Genomic DNA, 16355 nt, shown 5'->3' on the forward strand with positions numbered 1-16355 from the left:
AACTGATTCTCACTGCACTGAAAATGGTTCAGACCCATGGAAATGACTATGATTCCATTATGAATATGCAGGCTATAAATTAATTGCTCTGAGAGGCTGATCTTCACTGCTGGCACTTATTTTAATTCTGAGGAGGACTGTAGCTCCCTGGTAGAGCAGGCAGGCAGGCGCAATTCCTGGTATGTCCCAATAGGGTTGGGGGCGCTTCCTTGAGAGTTACTGCCTGTCAGAGGAGACAATGCCAAGCCAGATGGGCCAATGGTCTGATTCCAGTTTTCCAAGGCAGTTTCCAGTATTCCTACAGATTTAAGAAGTTAGGCACTCCAGAGATTAGTAGACTTGAACAATCTTACAAAGAAGAAACTAAACTGAACTTCAAGATATGTTCAGACAGAAGACTGGGAAGATATTTTTATTTAAAAACTGCCAACATTTAGCAAAAAAAGTACACTATTTTCCATTTTATACAGAAATACAATAACTTATAACTGTGCTTAGTATAGCCTGTCACTAGAACCATCATATATGAACACAAAAGAGAACCACAGAAACATCCAGATGGATGTTGGAAGTGGAAAAATAATTTTGCTGACACAATTTTGCCACCACAATTTTTTTTCTGTTAGATTTGGAAGACATTGCATAGGGATGGCTAGCGCTTCAGAACCAGTCAGTAATATAGTTTTGTATTACTAGGATACAAAACATTTGCGGGGGTGGGGAGAAATCAAGGTATCATTTTGTGATCAGATCTCAGAAACTGTTTGGTAGCTGTTGCCCACTGTTGCTAACACCACAACCAGTTATGTCAATATTTTCAGCAGGATGAAGTTTCTACTACTCTCCAGACCAAATGAGAATTTCATGAAATCACAACTCAGCAGCAATTTGAAATGCAAAACGTATTGAGAAGCAGGTTTAAGTGAGAATGAGTGGAAGAGGATACACACTCCTAGGTAGTTGCGGTACTATTTCATAAGAACTTATGAACCTACACTAAACCTAAAAGCATAGCCACCGTGTAAACCAGTGGAAGAACTGACACTGGTTTATGGTGTTTAAAATATTGCACCAAAATGTGTACCTTGGATTTTGAGAATGTGAAAATATCTAGGCAATTCAACACATGTGAAAAAATATCACTACAATGGCATTTTGTCCATGTAGTTATGCCCACGTGAAGTGTGTGCTAAGCAACACTATAGCATAACAAACATTTCACCCTTGAATTGGATCAGTGTGGCCAATTCTTTCCATTGCATTTGATGTAATACAGGCTGTATTTGAGGCACCAGAAACAGATTCTTCTGTGAAGCAGCTTCCCCTACCCAGTAAACCAGGAGCAAAGCTCCCAGGAATAGGGCAGGATGAAGGAACTGGATACACACAGCTTTTATATTTGAACATAACTTGTAACTTTCCCCAATTTTAACTGCCCATCCTCAAGGAAACAGCTCAATTTTCAAAGAGAAAGTTCATGTAAACCTCTCTCTATCCTCTAAAAGGCTTTTCAAGATATCTGAAAGCCAATGAACATCCAAAACCCCACATTAATTTGGAAAAATAGAGGGTAGTGTGATTTTTAAAAATGGAAGAGTGATGGATAGACAGAAATAAAGTGTCATTGAATACTGTACAACCAAGTAATTTCTTCGTTGCCTTGAATGCACAATGCACATCAAAATTTGTTTGTGATTGTATATCCTGCTACAAGTTGTCTAATATGACTTGCCTGTGAAAATTGCCAGTTCTACTCTTGGCCAACTATTCCAGTTGTCCAAACATCTTAAGTCCACTGCAATTCCAGGCAGAAAAAAGTGGACAAGCAGACACAGAACAGTCATGTTAACTAGTTACCCATAGCATTTCATCACAAGCTCCTGGATACAAGGTTACCCTCATGCTGGAATATTTTATTTTTAAGAATAATGGTTTGCCTCCCAACCACAACCACTCGATACGTAAGCCATCCAGAGAATCTCTTGACTGCTATTTGATTTTGGACTTTGGGTATCGGAAACCCAAGCCACATCACATTTCACCTTTGCCTTTTCCCCTGGATGGCAGTCTTTGCTGGAGAGTTCAGTAGACAAAGTATACAACAAAGCAAGGGCAAATTGTATTCACTTCATTTGTTCTTAATGAATAAGATAAATCATATATTTTTGTTCACTGTTTTACAGTACATGAGTCTCGTTTAAACCAAGAGCAAAGGTGACAAAGGCCTGATTCAGAAGTAACTAAAAGCTCCTGTTTCCTACTACATAAATTTGGCATTGTAAGCCTCACCCTCAAAAACTCCATCTTTCCTTTCAGCATCAAAGATCAGAGGACATGAAAAGTGTTTAAACTATGTTTTGATAACAAGTAAGCATCTGAAATCACTAACCATGGTTTCAAAACAAACCACCCTTCCCTGAGCTTTGCCATGATGGGCGACAGTGGCTTGTTTAAAATTGCAAGGGAAAGGAAAGCTGAAACTACTCAAACCAGAGGAGTCACTATGGCTCATTTACATAACCATGGTTTCCTCTTACATCTGAAATGAGCCTAAGGCTTGCTTCATTCTAACTTCCAGTACATACAACAAATAAAGAAACCCCCGCACTGAAATCAATAGAGATTGTGCAGCAACAATGAACTTGTGGATTGCATCCATTAGATTGTTTTGTAAAAGCTAGCATATGTAAACAAACACTAAAGAATTTACCAGAAGTCATGCTGTATTGACACTACAACAGGAAATGCCTCTTTCACAAAGAAAACACAGGTGGGACATCAGGAATATCAGGTAGATAAGGCAAGAAAATGCTTTTGAGCCTTGAAGAGATGAGTGCAAAACACTTATTCCTCAGGTGCTTCATGCTACTTACGTATTCTGTTTACAGTTTCACACAATGGAATATCCATGCTTTTTCCATCCAAATATTTACCGAGTTGACCAGGGTTACATGTGTCTGTATAATTCCCCAGGTGTTGCTATTGTGCATCCTTTGCTTATTTCAAAATTTAAATCTAACCAATTTTAACTCCCTTGTATCTCTACAACAGTATTCCATCGTTATATCTCTTGGCTTCAGGCATTATTTAGTCAACTTAAACACTGTTAGGCTTTGATCCTAAGCACACTCACTTGGAAGTAAGCCCACTGAAGTTATGGGACTTATTTCTGAGTAAGCATGCCTAGGACTGTCATGCAGACTCATTAATTTTGGCTGAGTCATGCCAATAGGTAATAAGCCTGCTCCAGATATCAGTGGGTATTATAATGATTTAACTAGAGCAGCAGAAGAAATTAATTTGTGCTGTTAAATAGGATATTGTCACAAGTCCCCCTCTCAAGAACTCTTAGTTGCAAAGAGATATTTGGCAACCTATAAGGACAGGCCCACAGTTTACTAACAGCTATTTTCATTTCAAAAACAAAATAAACCATATGTTTGCAGAACAAGAGCAAAAGGTGGATTTTTAAAAACTGTTAACCAGTTACAGCATTAGTTAGATGGCTAGATTTTAAGAGACTATTATTATGCATTTAGCATTTAAGTATTTACACATCATAGGTTATATAGTGGTAAAAAAGGAATCTAATGCACTTGATATTCTATACCCTGAGTAAAGGAGCATTACAAACTAGAAGTCACAAGAAGAAGTCTGTTCCCGCTTTGATATATACTGAAAGCATCAATGACCACAAGCCCATTTCCATTGTTTGATCATTATACAGCACTTGCATTGTGGAAATGGCAGAAATAAGTTCTGGCATTGGAGAGTTTTCCAACTTCACAAACCATTGGAAGCATTTGTTAGTTAAAGCTCCTCATGAAAAGGAATCGCATTGGCTTAATTGATACAGTTCTTGCTTTTCAAAACTCGATCTCTGAGGTTCAAGGTAAAAAGCAGGTGCATCTGAAGACACAGCCTCATCTCAACTCTTGGGAAGGAGTCCGTGATATCTGAAAAAGACCCCCTTGGACTTCCGTGTTGGCTGCCCGTTCTGCTGGAAGGGTGAGCTCTTTCGCTGGAAAGAGCACCGGTGCTTTGAAGGTTGGGGAAACCGCTAGAGCGACACGGTACCCCTTAAAAACCTCGGATTGAGCATTCCGAGGACTTGGTATTCCTGTGGTGCCAGGAATGACTCCCTCACCCCCCGGTAAGCTCTTGATAAGGGCTCCGAGAGCGGGTGGGGTTGGAGACGGAGGCACTTGGGAACAGACTCGCTTCCTTCATCGCATGAAGCTCCGAGTCCGGCGATCGTGAGCGGCCAATTTCTCCAAGCAACTATGATTGGAAAAGAGTAATAAATTAAAAATTTGGACATGCATTTGGAACGGACAGGGGCTTAAAAAAACAACGGTCAGTCCCTTCCTCTGATTAAAAGACAAAACAGCTACATTAGCCGTGATCTAAAGTTTACGACTTTCTAAAGACTTTCAAGTTAACCTTTGTATTTCTCCTGCTAGCAGGGGGGAGATACTTTTCAGAGTGTTTTAATCCTTGCAGATAGTTTGGATTTACAAGGTATTTTCTTTGTGGAAGCGGACTTCTCAGTCGGGAAGACTAGACTCCATTGTGACGTCGTAAAGAAAAGGACACTTTCAACTTTCGTTTTCCTACTGGGGGGGGGGGGGAGTAACTGCAGCTGCCCGAACTCAAAGGTTTTTCTTCTCCCTTTCTCTTTTAAACAGTACCTCTACCCCCAGATATAAATTGTAAATTGTGACTGTGTTATTAACTTTTGGGGAATTAAGAAAGGATTACAAGTTACAGAGACTGTTGACTGGTATATTAAGACTGGTGGAGAGGCTTGAGAAGAGAAACTGTCTGTCTCCTTATCTCCCCTTTGTGTTTGAGACTGACCTTGAACAAAAGAACTGCAAGTTATGGATGGGGGAGAGAAAGGAGAGAGGACAGAGAAAACAAGAACCAAAGCAAGGAGGGACTCTAAGTCATCAACTTTTGAGGAGTCTGTGTTGCAATTGCTTCAGGAAATTAAAACAGAAGTAAGAGGAAATCAAAAGTCTATACAGGAATTAAAAAGTGACTTTGCTCAATTAAAACAAGATTTGACGCAAGTTAATTCAGATGTATCAGCACATGAGTCAAGACTGGCGCATTTGGAAACTGTAAGAATTCCTTACTTAGAGGAAAATCAGCGACAATCTCAAATTTCAATTGCGTCCCTGCAGCTAAAACAGAAGGAATGTAATCTGAGATTGAGGGGCGTACCCCAGAAAGAGCGGGATAATTTGAAGGATTGGTTAACTGAAGAATTTGCAGCGTACTGGGGCCTCTCAAAAGAAGAATTAAATTCCTGGATAGACAAGGCCTACAGATTTGGACCTAAAAAAGATACTAAGATCACACATGACTGTAAGGTGATTTTTAAAACTAAAGAGCAGAGAGACATTATTTTAGGCCACCATTATAAAAAAAATTTAAAGATAGATGAGAAGGGAATAATTCTGTTTAAAGATATCCCAACATACTTTTTGGCCCTGAGAAATCATTATACGGATTTGGCCAGTGCCCTAAGAAGAACATTTTCTTCAGGTGGGAGTTCCCGGAAGGACTATCTTTTAAATTTCAAGGAAGGAAACAAAGAATAACAACTGTCGGAGAGAAAGAAAGATTTTTGGAGAAAAACGCAAAAGAGCTCGGACTGGAAAGTTCTCCATCAGGGGCAGGGGCAGTGGGCCCCTAATAAATCAGGATGTCATTGAAAATCTACTCCTGGAATGTGAATGGTCTAAATTCACGTTTTAAGAGGAACCAAGTTTATCACGTACTGGCAAGACAGAATTTGGATATAATTTGTTTACAAGAAACACATGTTATAAGCCTTCATAGAAAAATTCTTCAAAATAAGAAACTTGGGCAGGAATTTATTTCATCCGACAAAGTGAAAAAAGAGGCGTGGTTTTTTATGTTAAAGAAAAATGGAACCCCAAATTGTTGTTTAAAGATGAGGAAGGGAGGTACATTGCGGTTGAAATTACGGCACAAGGCGATAAATTTCTTTTGCTGGGAATTTATGCACCAAATGATGGCAAAGTAGAATTCTTTAAGAATCTGGACTTAAAACTCATGGATTATATGGATTACAAATTGATTTCAATGGGAGACCTGAATGGAGTATCATCAACATTAATGGATAAAACACAGGGACAGAAAAATCCAAGTTCCGGCAGACTACCAAAGATTTTCTTTGACATGACTGATAAATACCATTTATCGGACATATGGAGGCTACGAAACCCAATGGAGAGAGATTTCACTTTTTTCTCAAATTCAAATCAATATTTCTCGCGAATCGACTACATATGGGTATCCAGAGATTTGGTTCCTAAGGTTACTAAAACAGAAATTTGCCCTAAGACTTGCTCAGATCATAATGCAGTGGTTTTGGAGATGAAATTATACCTGCAGGGTTCCTTTAGATGGAGGATGAATGATGAGTTGTTGAGGAATGAACAGATGATTAGTAAGGCCCAAAAGACTCTAAAAGACTATTTTGAACTAAATATGAACACAGAGTCATTTGGGATGCAAGTAAGGCAGTAATGAGAGGTTTCCTCATACAACAGAACTCAATAAGGAAAAAGATACAGAATGAGAAAAAAGAGAAAGTTCTGTCTCAAATAAAAGACAAAGAGAAGTTTAAGATTAATGCCAAAGAGTCAACAGATTCCAAAAGAAATTATTTTTGTATGCCACAACGGCCACTCGAATATTACTTGCTAAAAATTGGAAAACACAAGAACTACCAACAGTGGAAGATTGGCAGATGAAGATGATGGACTTTTCGGAGCTAGCTGACCTGACTGGAAGAATCTGCGACCAGAAAGAAGAGGAGCTTCAAGAGGACTGGAGGAAATTCAAGGACTATTTGAACAAATATTGTAATATAAAAAATTAGAAATTACTTGAAAGAAACAAATAGGCCTATGACAAGTTAAGTTATAATTAAATAAATTGGTTTCAGAATGTCAAGAAAAGTGAATAAGATGACTATAATTGGAAATTGTTTTAGTTTAATAATGATATTGGAAAGCTGTTACTTTTAAATTACAAGGAAACTCAGAAAGGAGGGATTTGAGGAAGTCAATCAAGATGTTTAAAAAGTTGGATTTGTGAAGAATTAAGTTTGTTATTATTGTCTATTTGTTTATTGTTCCCCCCTTTCCCCCTCCCTTTTTTATTTTTTTCCTTCTTTTTTTTCTCTCTCTCTTTCCCCCCCTCTTCTTCTCTTCTTCTCTTTTTCCTTTTCTGTTTTTGTGTATTAATCTGCTTTGTGGTTTGTGTTATTATGGTGGAAAAATCTAATAAAAATTTATTTAAAAAAATAAATGAAAAAGACACACCTGCCTTGTTACACTTCACTCTTCAGAGAGAAAACTAATTTGGACACCACACATTAAACAGAGTAAGAGAGAAAAAATGCCCACCAACACTCAAAAGCCATATTGAAAAAACATGTTTGAAAGTAGTGGAGTCCCCCCCCCCCTCCTCGTCTTTAATATCAAAATGTCCACAGACAGAAGAGGAGACTGTGTCTCAGGTGCTCTTAAAAGTCACATCCATCTTTCACTTAGCTGATCTTGAGATGTCTAGAGCGAATCTAAACAGACAGTCTAATTTTCAGCAACGTAGAAGAATATACTAAAAACTCAGGTTCAACTTGTGTATTCTGCAAAAAAAAAAAAAAAAGCATTACAATTTGGAATGAGTACAGTGGTACCTCTGGATGCGAACTGGATCCGTTCTGGAGCCCCATTTGCATCCTGGGTAGAGCATAACCTGCAACTGCACGTCTGTGGGTCGCAATTTCCCACTTCTGCGCATATGCATGACATCATTCTGAACGTCTGCGCATGCGCGAGTGGTGAAACCTGGAAGTAACGCGCTCCGTTATTTCCGGGTCATCGCGGAGCGCAACCTGAAAATACTTAACCTGAAGCTACTTCAACCCGAGGTATGACTGTATAGTGATCCAAAAACACAACCACTCTCAATGGAAACTGCAGAGCACCATCAAAAACTGCTTGCTGGATTTGGCTGTACACATAACAGCCAGCCATTCCTCGACACAAGCCAATAACATTATTTACTCAGAATGGTTACAAATTGCATTATTTCAGGCAGGGCAGACCAAGGAAAGTGAAGCATATTATGCAGTTCAGATTCTACTTATGTTTATGCCTTTACTGAGACAGAAAGAGAATAAAGTCTGTAACAGATTTAAGGTATAAACATTAATCTAACAGCATAACAATATCACTGTTTTCTCCTTAAACACAAGTCTGCTGCGTAATGGTAACAATGCAACTAATTATAAATTATGTGTGGATTATTCAAATATTAATTATTTAACTCCTGCATAATAAAAGAAAACTGCAATAAAAAGTATAAAAACACTCTGCCAATTGTTGTTAACAAGCAGGGGAAGACTGCTGAAGCGTTACAAACCTACAATACAAGAAAATGGCTTTTGCTGGTGTTGTTTGCATTTATTCTCTCCATAGTAAGTCTACATAACCACAGCTCAACCTATTCCCGTGCTGAATTTTAATGTCCATTATTTCACAACTGTATCACTCACAATATCAAAACTGCTCTGGTTCTTTTGCCTCCCAAAGCTTACTTAAAGCGAAAGGGGGACGGGGACGGACCAAAACCCAATCCTATAGCTGCTATCTAGAAAACTCATCAGAGTGGCGACTAAACGACTTGACCCATATTTCTCTCCATGATAACAAGTAACTATCAAGAAGCACAAACACAGGTGTTTCCCGCTGATTCAAAAATATAGAATTAAAAACAAAACCTCTGTTCAACGTGGTTTTTACAATAGCTTAAATGGGATGGCTTAATATTGCATTAAAATTGATATCAAATTGATATAAAATGGCTGAATCTGTACTAGCCTTTTCCAAGTAACTGTCAAAAAAGTCATCATGTACATAGTGCTTTTTTATCCCACAAACTACGTGAAATCTAGTCAATTGCTTCTTCAGCCCTGACCTCGAGTGCAATTGCTGCAGATGACACAATGCAGTATTCAATGCTTGTTTGCTTATACTGACCTCACTGTGTAATACTCTTAAATGGGATTCTCACTTCTGAAGTGATTATCAGAGATATCGGCAATTAACTTTCACCAAAAAGCTGCCCTGACAAGATCTGGCAAGCATACAAGGGCAAAACAAGAAGAATGGATTTGTTCATATGTGATACAGTGCAAGGAGACCTAACACTCTCTGAATCCTTAAAAAATACACAGGCAGTTTAGTTCTCAATTATTTTGGACATTGTATCGCTATTAACTCAAAGAACTGTAAGAATGAACAACAGTTTGGTGCTAAATTGATGTTCAGGTGTTTTTCCAGCAAAGCCATGGTTTAATTATTAAGTTTGAATATCCTGACCTCCGACATACTAGAAACTCAATCTAGTGCTCCTTAGTGCTTGAAGTGTTGCGCAGGGGACTTTTAATGTATGGTAATCACCAGTTCCTCGAGGCACAGCTAAATCAATGGGACTGCACAGCCTTTTTCCAGTCTGGGACTTCAAAGAATGCAGTCAAATTGAATGTTGAGTGCTCATATTTGTGAGCTCTCATTTACTTACTGCACAGGTTCCCACAAGGAAATATATTACTAAGGAAATATCTTTTACACATGCCAAAATCTGCCAACCAAAATGAATTATTATTATTTTTTAATATTCTGTTGGGAGCCGCCCAGAGTGGCTGCGGAGGCCCAGCCAGATGGGTGGGGTATTAGTAATATATTATTATTATTATTATTATTATTATTATTATTATTATTATTATTATCCTTCATGGTTCATTGCCTTGTCGTGGCAAAGGGGCCTGAATAACTCAGAGAAGCTATGAGCTATGCCGTGCAGGGCCACCTAAGATGGACAGGTCATAGTGGAGAGTTTTGACCAAACGTGATCCACCTGGAGCAGGAACCGGCAAGCCACTCCAGTATCCCTGCCAAGAAAACTCCATGGACAAAGACAACAGGCATATGAAAGTTATGATGCTGGAAGATGAGCCCCTCAGGTCGGAAGGCGTCCAACATGCTACTGAGGAAGAGCGGAGGACAAGTACAAGTAGATTCAGAGCTGATGAAGCAGCTGGGCCAAAGCCGAAAGGACGCTCAGTTGCGGATATGCCTGGAAGCAAAAGGAAAGTCCAATGCTGTAAAGAAAAATATTGCATAGGAACCTGGAATGTAAGATCCATGAACCTGGGTAAGTTGGATGTGGTCAAAAATGAGATGACAAGAATAAATATTGACATCCTGGGCATCAGTGAACTAAAATGGACGGGAATGGGCAAATTCAGTTCGGATGACCATCATATCTACTACTGTGGGCAAGAATCCCATAGAAGAAATGGAGTGGCCCTCATAGTCAACAAAAGAGTGGCGAAAGCTGTACTGGGATGCAATCTCAAAAATGTTAGAATGATCTCAATACGAATCCAAGGCAGACCTTTTAACATCACAGTAATCCAAGTTTATGCACCAACTACTGGTGCTGAAGAAACTGAAATTGACCAATTCTATGAAGACTTACAACACCTTATAGAAGTGACACCAAAGAAGGATGTTCTTCTCATTATAGGGGATTGGAATGCTAAAGTAGGGAATCAAGAGATAAAAGGAACAACTGGCAAGTTTGGCCTTGGAGTTCAAAATGAAGCAGGGCAAAGGCTAATAGAGTTCTTCTGTCAAGAGAACAAGCTGGTCATCACAAACACGCTTTTTCAACAACACAACTCTACACATGGACATCACCAGATGGGCAGCATTGAAATCAGATTGATTATATTCTCTGCAGCCAAAGATGGAGAAACTCTATACAGTCAGCAAAAACAAGACCTGGAGCTGACTGTGGCTCCGATCATCAGCTTCTTATAGCAAAATTCAAGCTTAAACTGAAGAAAGTAGGAAAAACCACTGGGCCGGTAAGATGCAATCTAAATCATATCTCTTATGGAAGTAGAAGTGAGGAACAGTTTTAAGGATTTAGAGTTGGTGGACAGAGTGCCTGAAGAACTATGGATGGAGGCTCGTAACATTATATAGGAGGCAGCAACGAAAACCATCCCAATGAAAAGGAAATGCAAGAAAGCAAAGTGGCTGTCCAATGAGGCCTTACAAATAGCAGAGGAGAGAAGGCAAGCAAAATGCAAGGGAGATAGTGAAAGATACAGGAAATTGAATGCAGATTTCCAAAGAATAGCAAGGAGAGACAAGAAGGCCTTCTTAAACAAGCAATGCAAAGAAATAGAGGAAAACAACAGAATGGGAAGAACCAGAGATCTGTTCAAGAAAATTGGAGATATGAAAGGAACACTTCGTGCAAAGATTACCATAATAAAGGACAAAAGTGGTAAGGGCCTAACATAAGCAGAAGACATCAAGAAGAGGTGGCAAGAATACGCAGAGGAACTATACCAGAAAGATATGGATGTCTCGTACACCCCAGGTAGTGTGGTTGCTGACCTTGAGCCAGACATCCTGGAGAGTGAAGTCAAATGGGCCTTAGAAAGCACTGCTAATAACAAGGCCAGTGGAAGTGATGACATTCCAGCTGAACTATTTAAAATTTTAAAAGGTGATGTTGTTAAGGTACTACACTCAATATGCCAGCAAATTTGGAAAACTCAGCAGTGGCCAGAGGATTGGAGAATATGCAGAATTCATCATGCGAAAGGCTGGACTGGATGACTCCCAAGCTGGTATTAAGATTGCCGGAAGAAATATAAACAACTTCAGATATGCAGATGACACAACCTTGATGGCAGAAAGTGAGGCGGAATTAAATAACCTCTTAATGAGGGTGAAAGAGGAGAGCGCAAAATATGGTCTGAAGCTCAACATCAAAAGAAAACAAAGATCATGGCCACTGGGCCCATCACCTCCTGGCAAACAGAAGGGGAAGAAATGGAGGCAGTGAGAGATTTTACTTTCTTGGGCTCCATGTCACTGCAGTGAGAGCTGGACCATAAAGAAGGCTGATCGCCGAAGAATTGATGCTTTTGAATTCTGGTGCTGGAGGAGACTCTTGAGAGTTCCATGGACTGCAAGAAGATCCAACCTCTCCATTCTGAAGGAAATCAGCCCTGAGTGGTCACTGGAAGGACAGATCCTGAAACTGAGGCTCCAAGACTTTGGCCACCTCATGAGAAGAGAAGACTCCCTGGAAAAGACCCTGATGCTGGGAAAGATGGAGGGCACAAGGAGACGGGGACGACAGAGGACGAGATGGTTGGACAGTGTTCTCGAAGTGCTAACATGAGTTTGACCAAACTGTGGAAGGCGGTGGAGGACAGGGGTGCCTGGCGTGCTCTGGTCCAGGGGGTCACGAAGAGGCGGACACGGCTAAATGAAAACGTTGTTGTTGTTGTTCCAGTGGTATCTCCAGCTGCACACAAGATCCGTTCTGGAGCTCCGGTCAGAATCCCGAGGAATTTGCAATTGGAGGTGCTGCTTTTGCACACATGCGCAGTGCGTTTCTGCACATGCGACGAACCCCGGAAAAATACTTCCAGGTTTGCCGCGTGCGTAACCCGAAGGATACGCAACCAGAGGTGTGCGTATCCAAAGGTACCACTGTTTTATTATTATTATTATTATGATTGCTGTGATTTGCTTGTGTTTCCGAACAACTCTTTTTATTTTAAAGGAGAAATTACTCCTTTTTGTTGTTGCTGCTATGAACCATACTCACTTATCTAAATTGTTACTTCTCTTTCCTTTAGGTCCCCAAACACTGCCAGAGCTCAGCTATAAAAAGGTAGGTTTAATTTTTCTTTTAGTTTCCACTGGAATTGTTAAACAGACATTAGAATATTTCAATGAATCTTTTTAAAAAATACTGTTCCCCAACCATTCTGATTCAATTTATATCCTTTAAAAACTCTTAAGAACCTCCCTTTTATTTTGCAAGCTTAAAACCCAAAGATACTTCACTGTTTCATTGCAGGCATGCAGGCTTCTGAACATACAATTCCTACTACCATCACTGGGAGGGACAAATGCATATTTGAGGGCAGAGTTTGATCTTATGTCTAAGATAATGGAAGGGCTGCCAAATTTAATAGAGTTATCGTTGTACATAGCTTCAGGGAATCTAGTTGGGACTTCAGTTTAGAACAACAGAAAGCAAAAATGGATTTCAAGTCACGTCTCACTATTACCTTTCAAAGCTTTCATACAATCAATGCAGCTCAAGCAAAGAGGGAATTATCTGTCCATCACGAACCTTTTTTTATTGCACCCCCATTTGAGAAATCCACTTTTCTCCCTTGTACATTTATATGATACACCTAAGCAATGTCAAAACCAAGAGGGAATTGGAGTAAATTCATTATGTGATGCTGTTCCACAGCCTTGATTTACCGTACTGTTCTGTCTATAAGACGCCCCCACGTATTTTGGGGAGCTCAAATTTAAGAAAATGAACTATTTGAGTGGGAGGGAGGATGCCGAACCAAATATCACTCACCCAACTGGCAAACGCTAACAATCGCAAGCAACGCAAGCCAAATGGACAAAGCAGGAGCCAATTCAAAGCAGCCCTTGCAGCAGACACCATTCACCCCCCCCCCCAATCACCAGATCCTGCTCGCGGATGCAACCAATTGCCTGTCCCCCCTCTGCACTACCCATGTATAAGACCCTCCCCCCATTTTTTACTTTATTTTGGAGTAAAAAACCCTCGTCGAATACATGGTAAAGTACGGTATTTTAATGAATCATGCATGATCCCATTGTAATGAATGGAAAGTGCATGTTCCCAGAGCTTAGTGGATTTCATTTTAAATGATGAAGTTTTCGTGAAAATAAAACAGAATTACATAAGGGATCAGCACTGTCAATATAGTTCCTACTGGTGGTCTCCAACTGGCTGCCGACTCCCCAAACAAGCTGCAGATAGTAAACCAAGAACAAGCCTTCATTGCATTTCATGGCTTTTTTGAATGCCACCCCCCCCCCCCAGTAATACAGACCAACAGCATCGTTCTGCTGAGCCAAACTATGTCTTAGTTCCAAGTGTGTATCTGAAGAAGTGTGCTTGCACACGAAAGCTCATACCAAGAACTAACTTAGTTGGTCTTTAAGGTGCTACTGGAAGGAATTTTTTTTGTTTTAGTTCCAAGTAGTGTGGCAGCAGCAGGGGGAGCAAAGCAGCCTCCACTTTCTCACTGTGTGTGTGTGCTTGTTCACGGCAAGTCCCAGGTTGGCTGAGTACATGCAAATCATGCCTCTGCTGAGAAAAGACTAGATGGGGCAGATCTAGATGAAGAGGGACCTATGCCCTGGTGGCCTTTTTGCATTTCCTTATCCTCCAATCAACCTCAGACTTTACCAGAGGCAGAAACCTCTTCGCATTACTGCTTTTCCTTTGGCAATACTTGCACGGGATATAAACTAACCATTGCGCTACACTACTTAAGACAATGTAATCAGTCTCAGACTGCTGTCCACGTTTCTCAGGACATAGTACTTTCTGACTTGGATAAACTGCAAGCACACTTATCTTTGTGCAAAGAAAACAGGCAGAATGACTATGAATGGAAATGCTTCACCGCTATCTGGGTCGAGAAATCTGAGCGAACTATTATTTCCAGACCAGCAGCATTTGCTTGGTGGCCTTAAGAGAGGGAGAGCTGACAGACTCACAGACTCCAGAGCGCTGCCCAGAGTGCTCAATCCAGGGCTCCTTCCGTGCAGGGAACTTCAAGCAAAGCATCCGTTTCCCTACTGACCAGCGTGTCCCAATTCTCACTGAGTGCCTGAAGCTGCCCCTGTGACTGAGGTCATGGGCAAGAGTTTACGTTTGTTTTGGGGTACAGAAGGAGCTTCCTATTGGAGCCTGTGTGCTAAGTGGGCTGCATTTAGTAGGGTATTGCCATAATGGCTGAGGAATCTCAAATGTAGGCCAGCACTAAATAAATACCGGAACAAAACAATCATACTTCACTCTACTGTTAGCAAAGCAATAAGGAATAAAAGCTTGATTGCAAGGAAATTAATTGCTTCTTTACATAAAGATGGATTTATAAATAACAAAAAGACATGAGGAGGAGGCTGAAGACAACAAACTGTCTTTCTCACTGAGAAGAATCAGCAACATCAATAGGAAAAGATTTGCTTCCCCCCTTGTTCTTCAAACACAAATGCAAAAAGGCCAGCAGCCACCTTATACTAAGATAATTTCAGGTTAAGAATCTGTACTGAGTTACTCATGGCATGTGTTTTGACGCTTTGCAGAATTCTGTAGTGTTCATAATACATTCATAAATATACATAATTAACACTGGCTTGAGTCAAATGAAAAATAAATAAAAATATAACATACAATGAAGGACTTTAATAACCACACAGCTAGTGTGTGTAAGACTGAAACAATTTTCTCTCACTAATTTTCACAACTTTCCTGCAACATATTAACTGGCACTGCAATGAAAATGTAAGTAAGGTCAGAGTAATTCAGAAAGAAACCAACTGCATCTGGAACATTTACAGAAGCACAGCAGAGCAAGGATTCCATGGCCAGTTCACACATGAAGCTAATGATGGTTTAATGAGGAGTATCAGGTGCCGGTGCAACTGCTAGGAAGGCCCAGCTTTGTTCACTCCCTGAAACAAACCACAAGCGGTAAGCTGGTTGCTTTGGAGAGAAACAAACTGCAAGCCTTGGTGAAGCTGGTCTCTGGTCTGTTTCTCCATCACAGTGAAGTCACGAGTGGGAGACAAATGAAGCAGACCAATACATTGCTCATTTGCAATAAACCATAATTAATTTTTAACTATGGTTTACACACAAACCACTTAAAACATCTGTACTTAAAACAAACAGTCCCAAACACTGTCTGCGCTGATATTGTGGATTATTTTCCATTGTAGGCAATGTTTTTGATCAGGTGCATTTGTTATGGAAGAGAGATTGAAAAGTGAATAAATTTTTCAGTGGTATTGGCTACCTAACTTATATTCATCTTAATTAAAGCTGATTTTTAAAATACTATAATTAATGAGTTTGTGATATGGAGTCACCCTACATGTAACATAAACTCAGAAAAAAACTTTTATTGATCAACACAAGGGTGTTTAAAAATATATATAAGTAAAAGCCATCATCTGAAAAGGATGTTTAGCACAGACAACAAAAACAAAGGATGAAAAGTTCCAGGCGCCACTACAAGCACCAATGTTTGAAAAGAGAATATTGCACTAAACAAAAAACCCTGCATATTATTATTATTATTATTATTATTATTATTATTATTATTATTATTATTATTATTTATTTTAAAATCTCCTTCTTCA

The 16355-nt window shown here is 39.7% G+C and overlaps 1 protein-coding gene and 1 long non-coding RNA gene across 3 annotated transcripts in view; one reads left to right on the plus strand and one right to left on the minus strand.

Moving 5' to 3' along the window:
• Window positions 1-396: 396 nt before the first annotated feature.
• PTAR1 (protein prenyltransferase alpha subunit repeat containing 1) overlaps window positions 397-16355 on the minus strand; it is a 54658-nt gene continuing 38699 nt past the window's right edge. Inside the window, exons 8-9 of one of the 2 annotated variants that reach the window (XM_083464950.1) lie at window positions 7365-7690; window positions 397-3970 (exon numbers count right to left, since the gene is read on the minus strand). In XM_083464950.1, coding sequence (XP_083321076.1) covers window positions 7677-7690 — 14 coding nt within the window. In that variant the 3' untranslated portion in view covers window positions 397-3970; window positions 7365-7676. Of the gene's footprint in view, window positions 4282-7364; window positions 7691-16355 lie in introns of both variants that reach the window. The other variant, XM_083464949.1, reaches the window with a different exon arrangement.
• Window positions 12314-16354, plus strand: LOC310688507. Its single transcript, XR_014516985.1, has 3 exons — window positions 12314-12820; window positions 13382-14079; window positions 14186-16354. It is a non-coding gene; the product is annotated as an uncharacterized lncRNA (long non-coding RNA).

The sequence above is a fragment of the Podarcis liolepis genome (assembly GCF_965112155.1).
Source record: "Podarcis liolepis genome assembly, chromosome: 11".
Taxonomy (NCBI): Eukaryota; Metazoa; Chordata; class Lepidosauria; order Squamata; family Lacertidae; genus Podarcis; species Podarcis liolepis.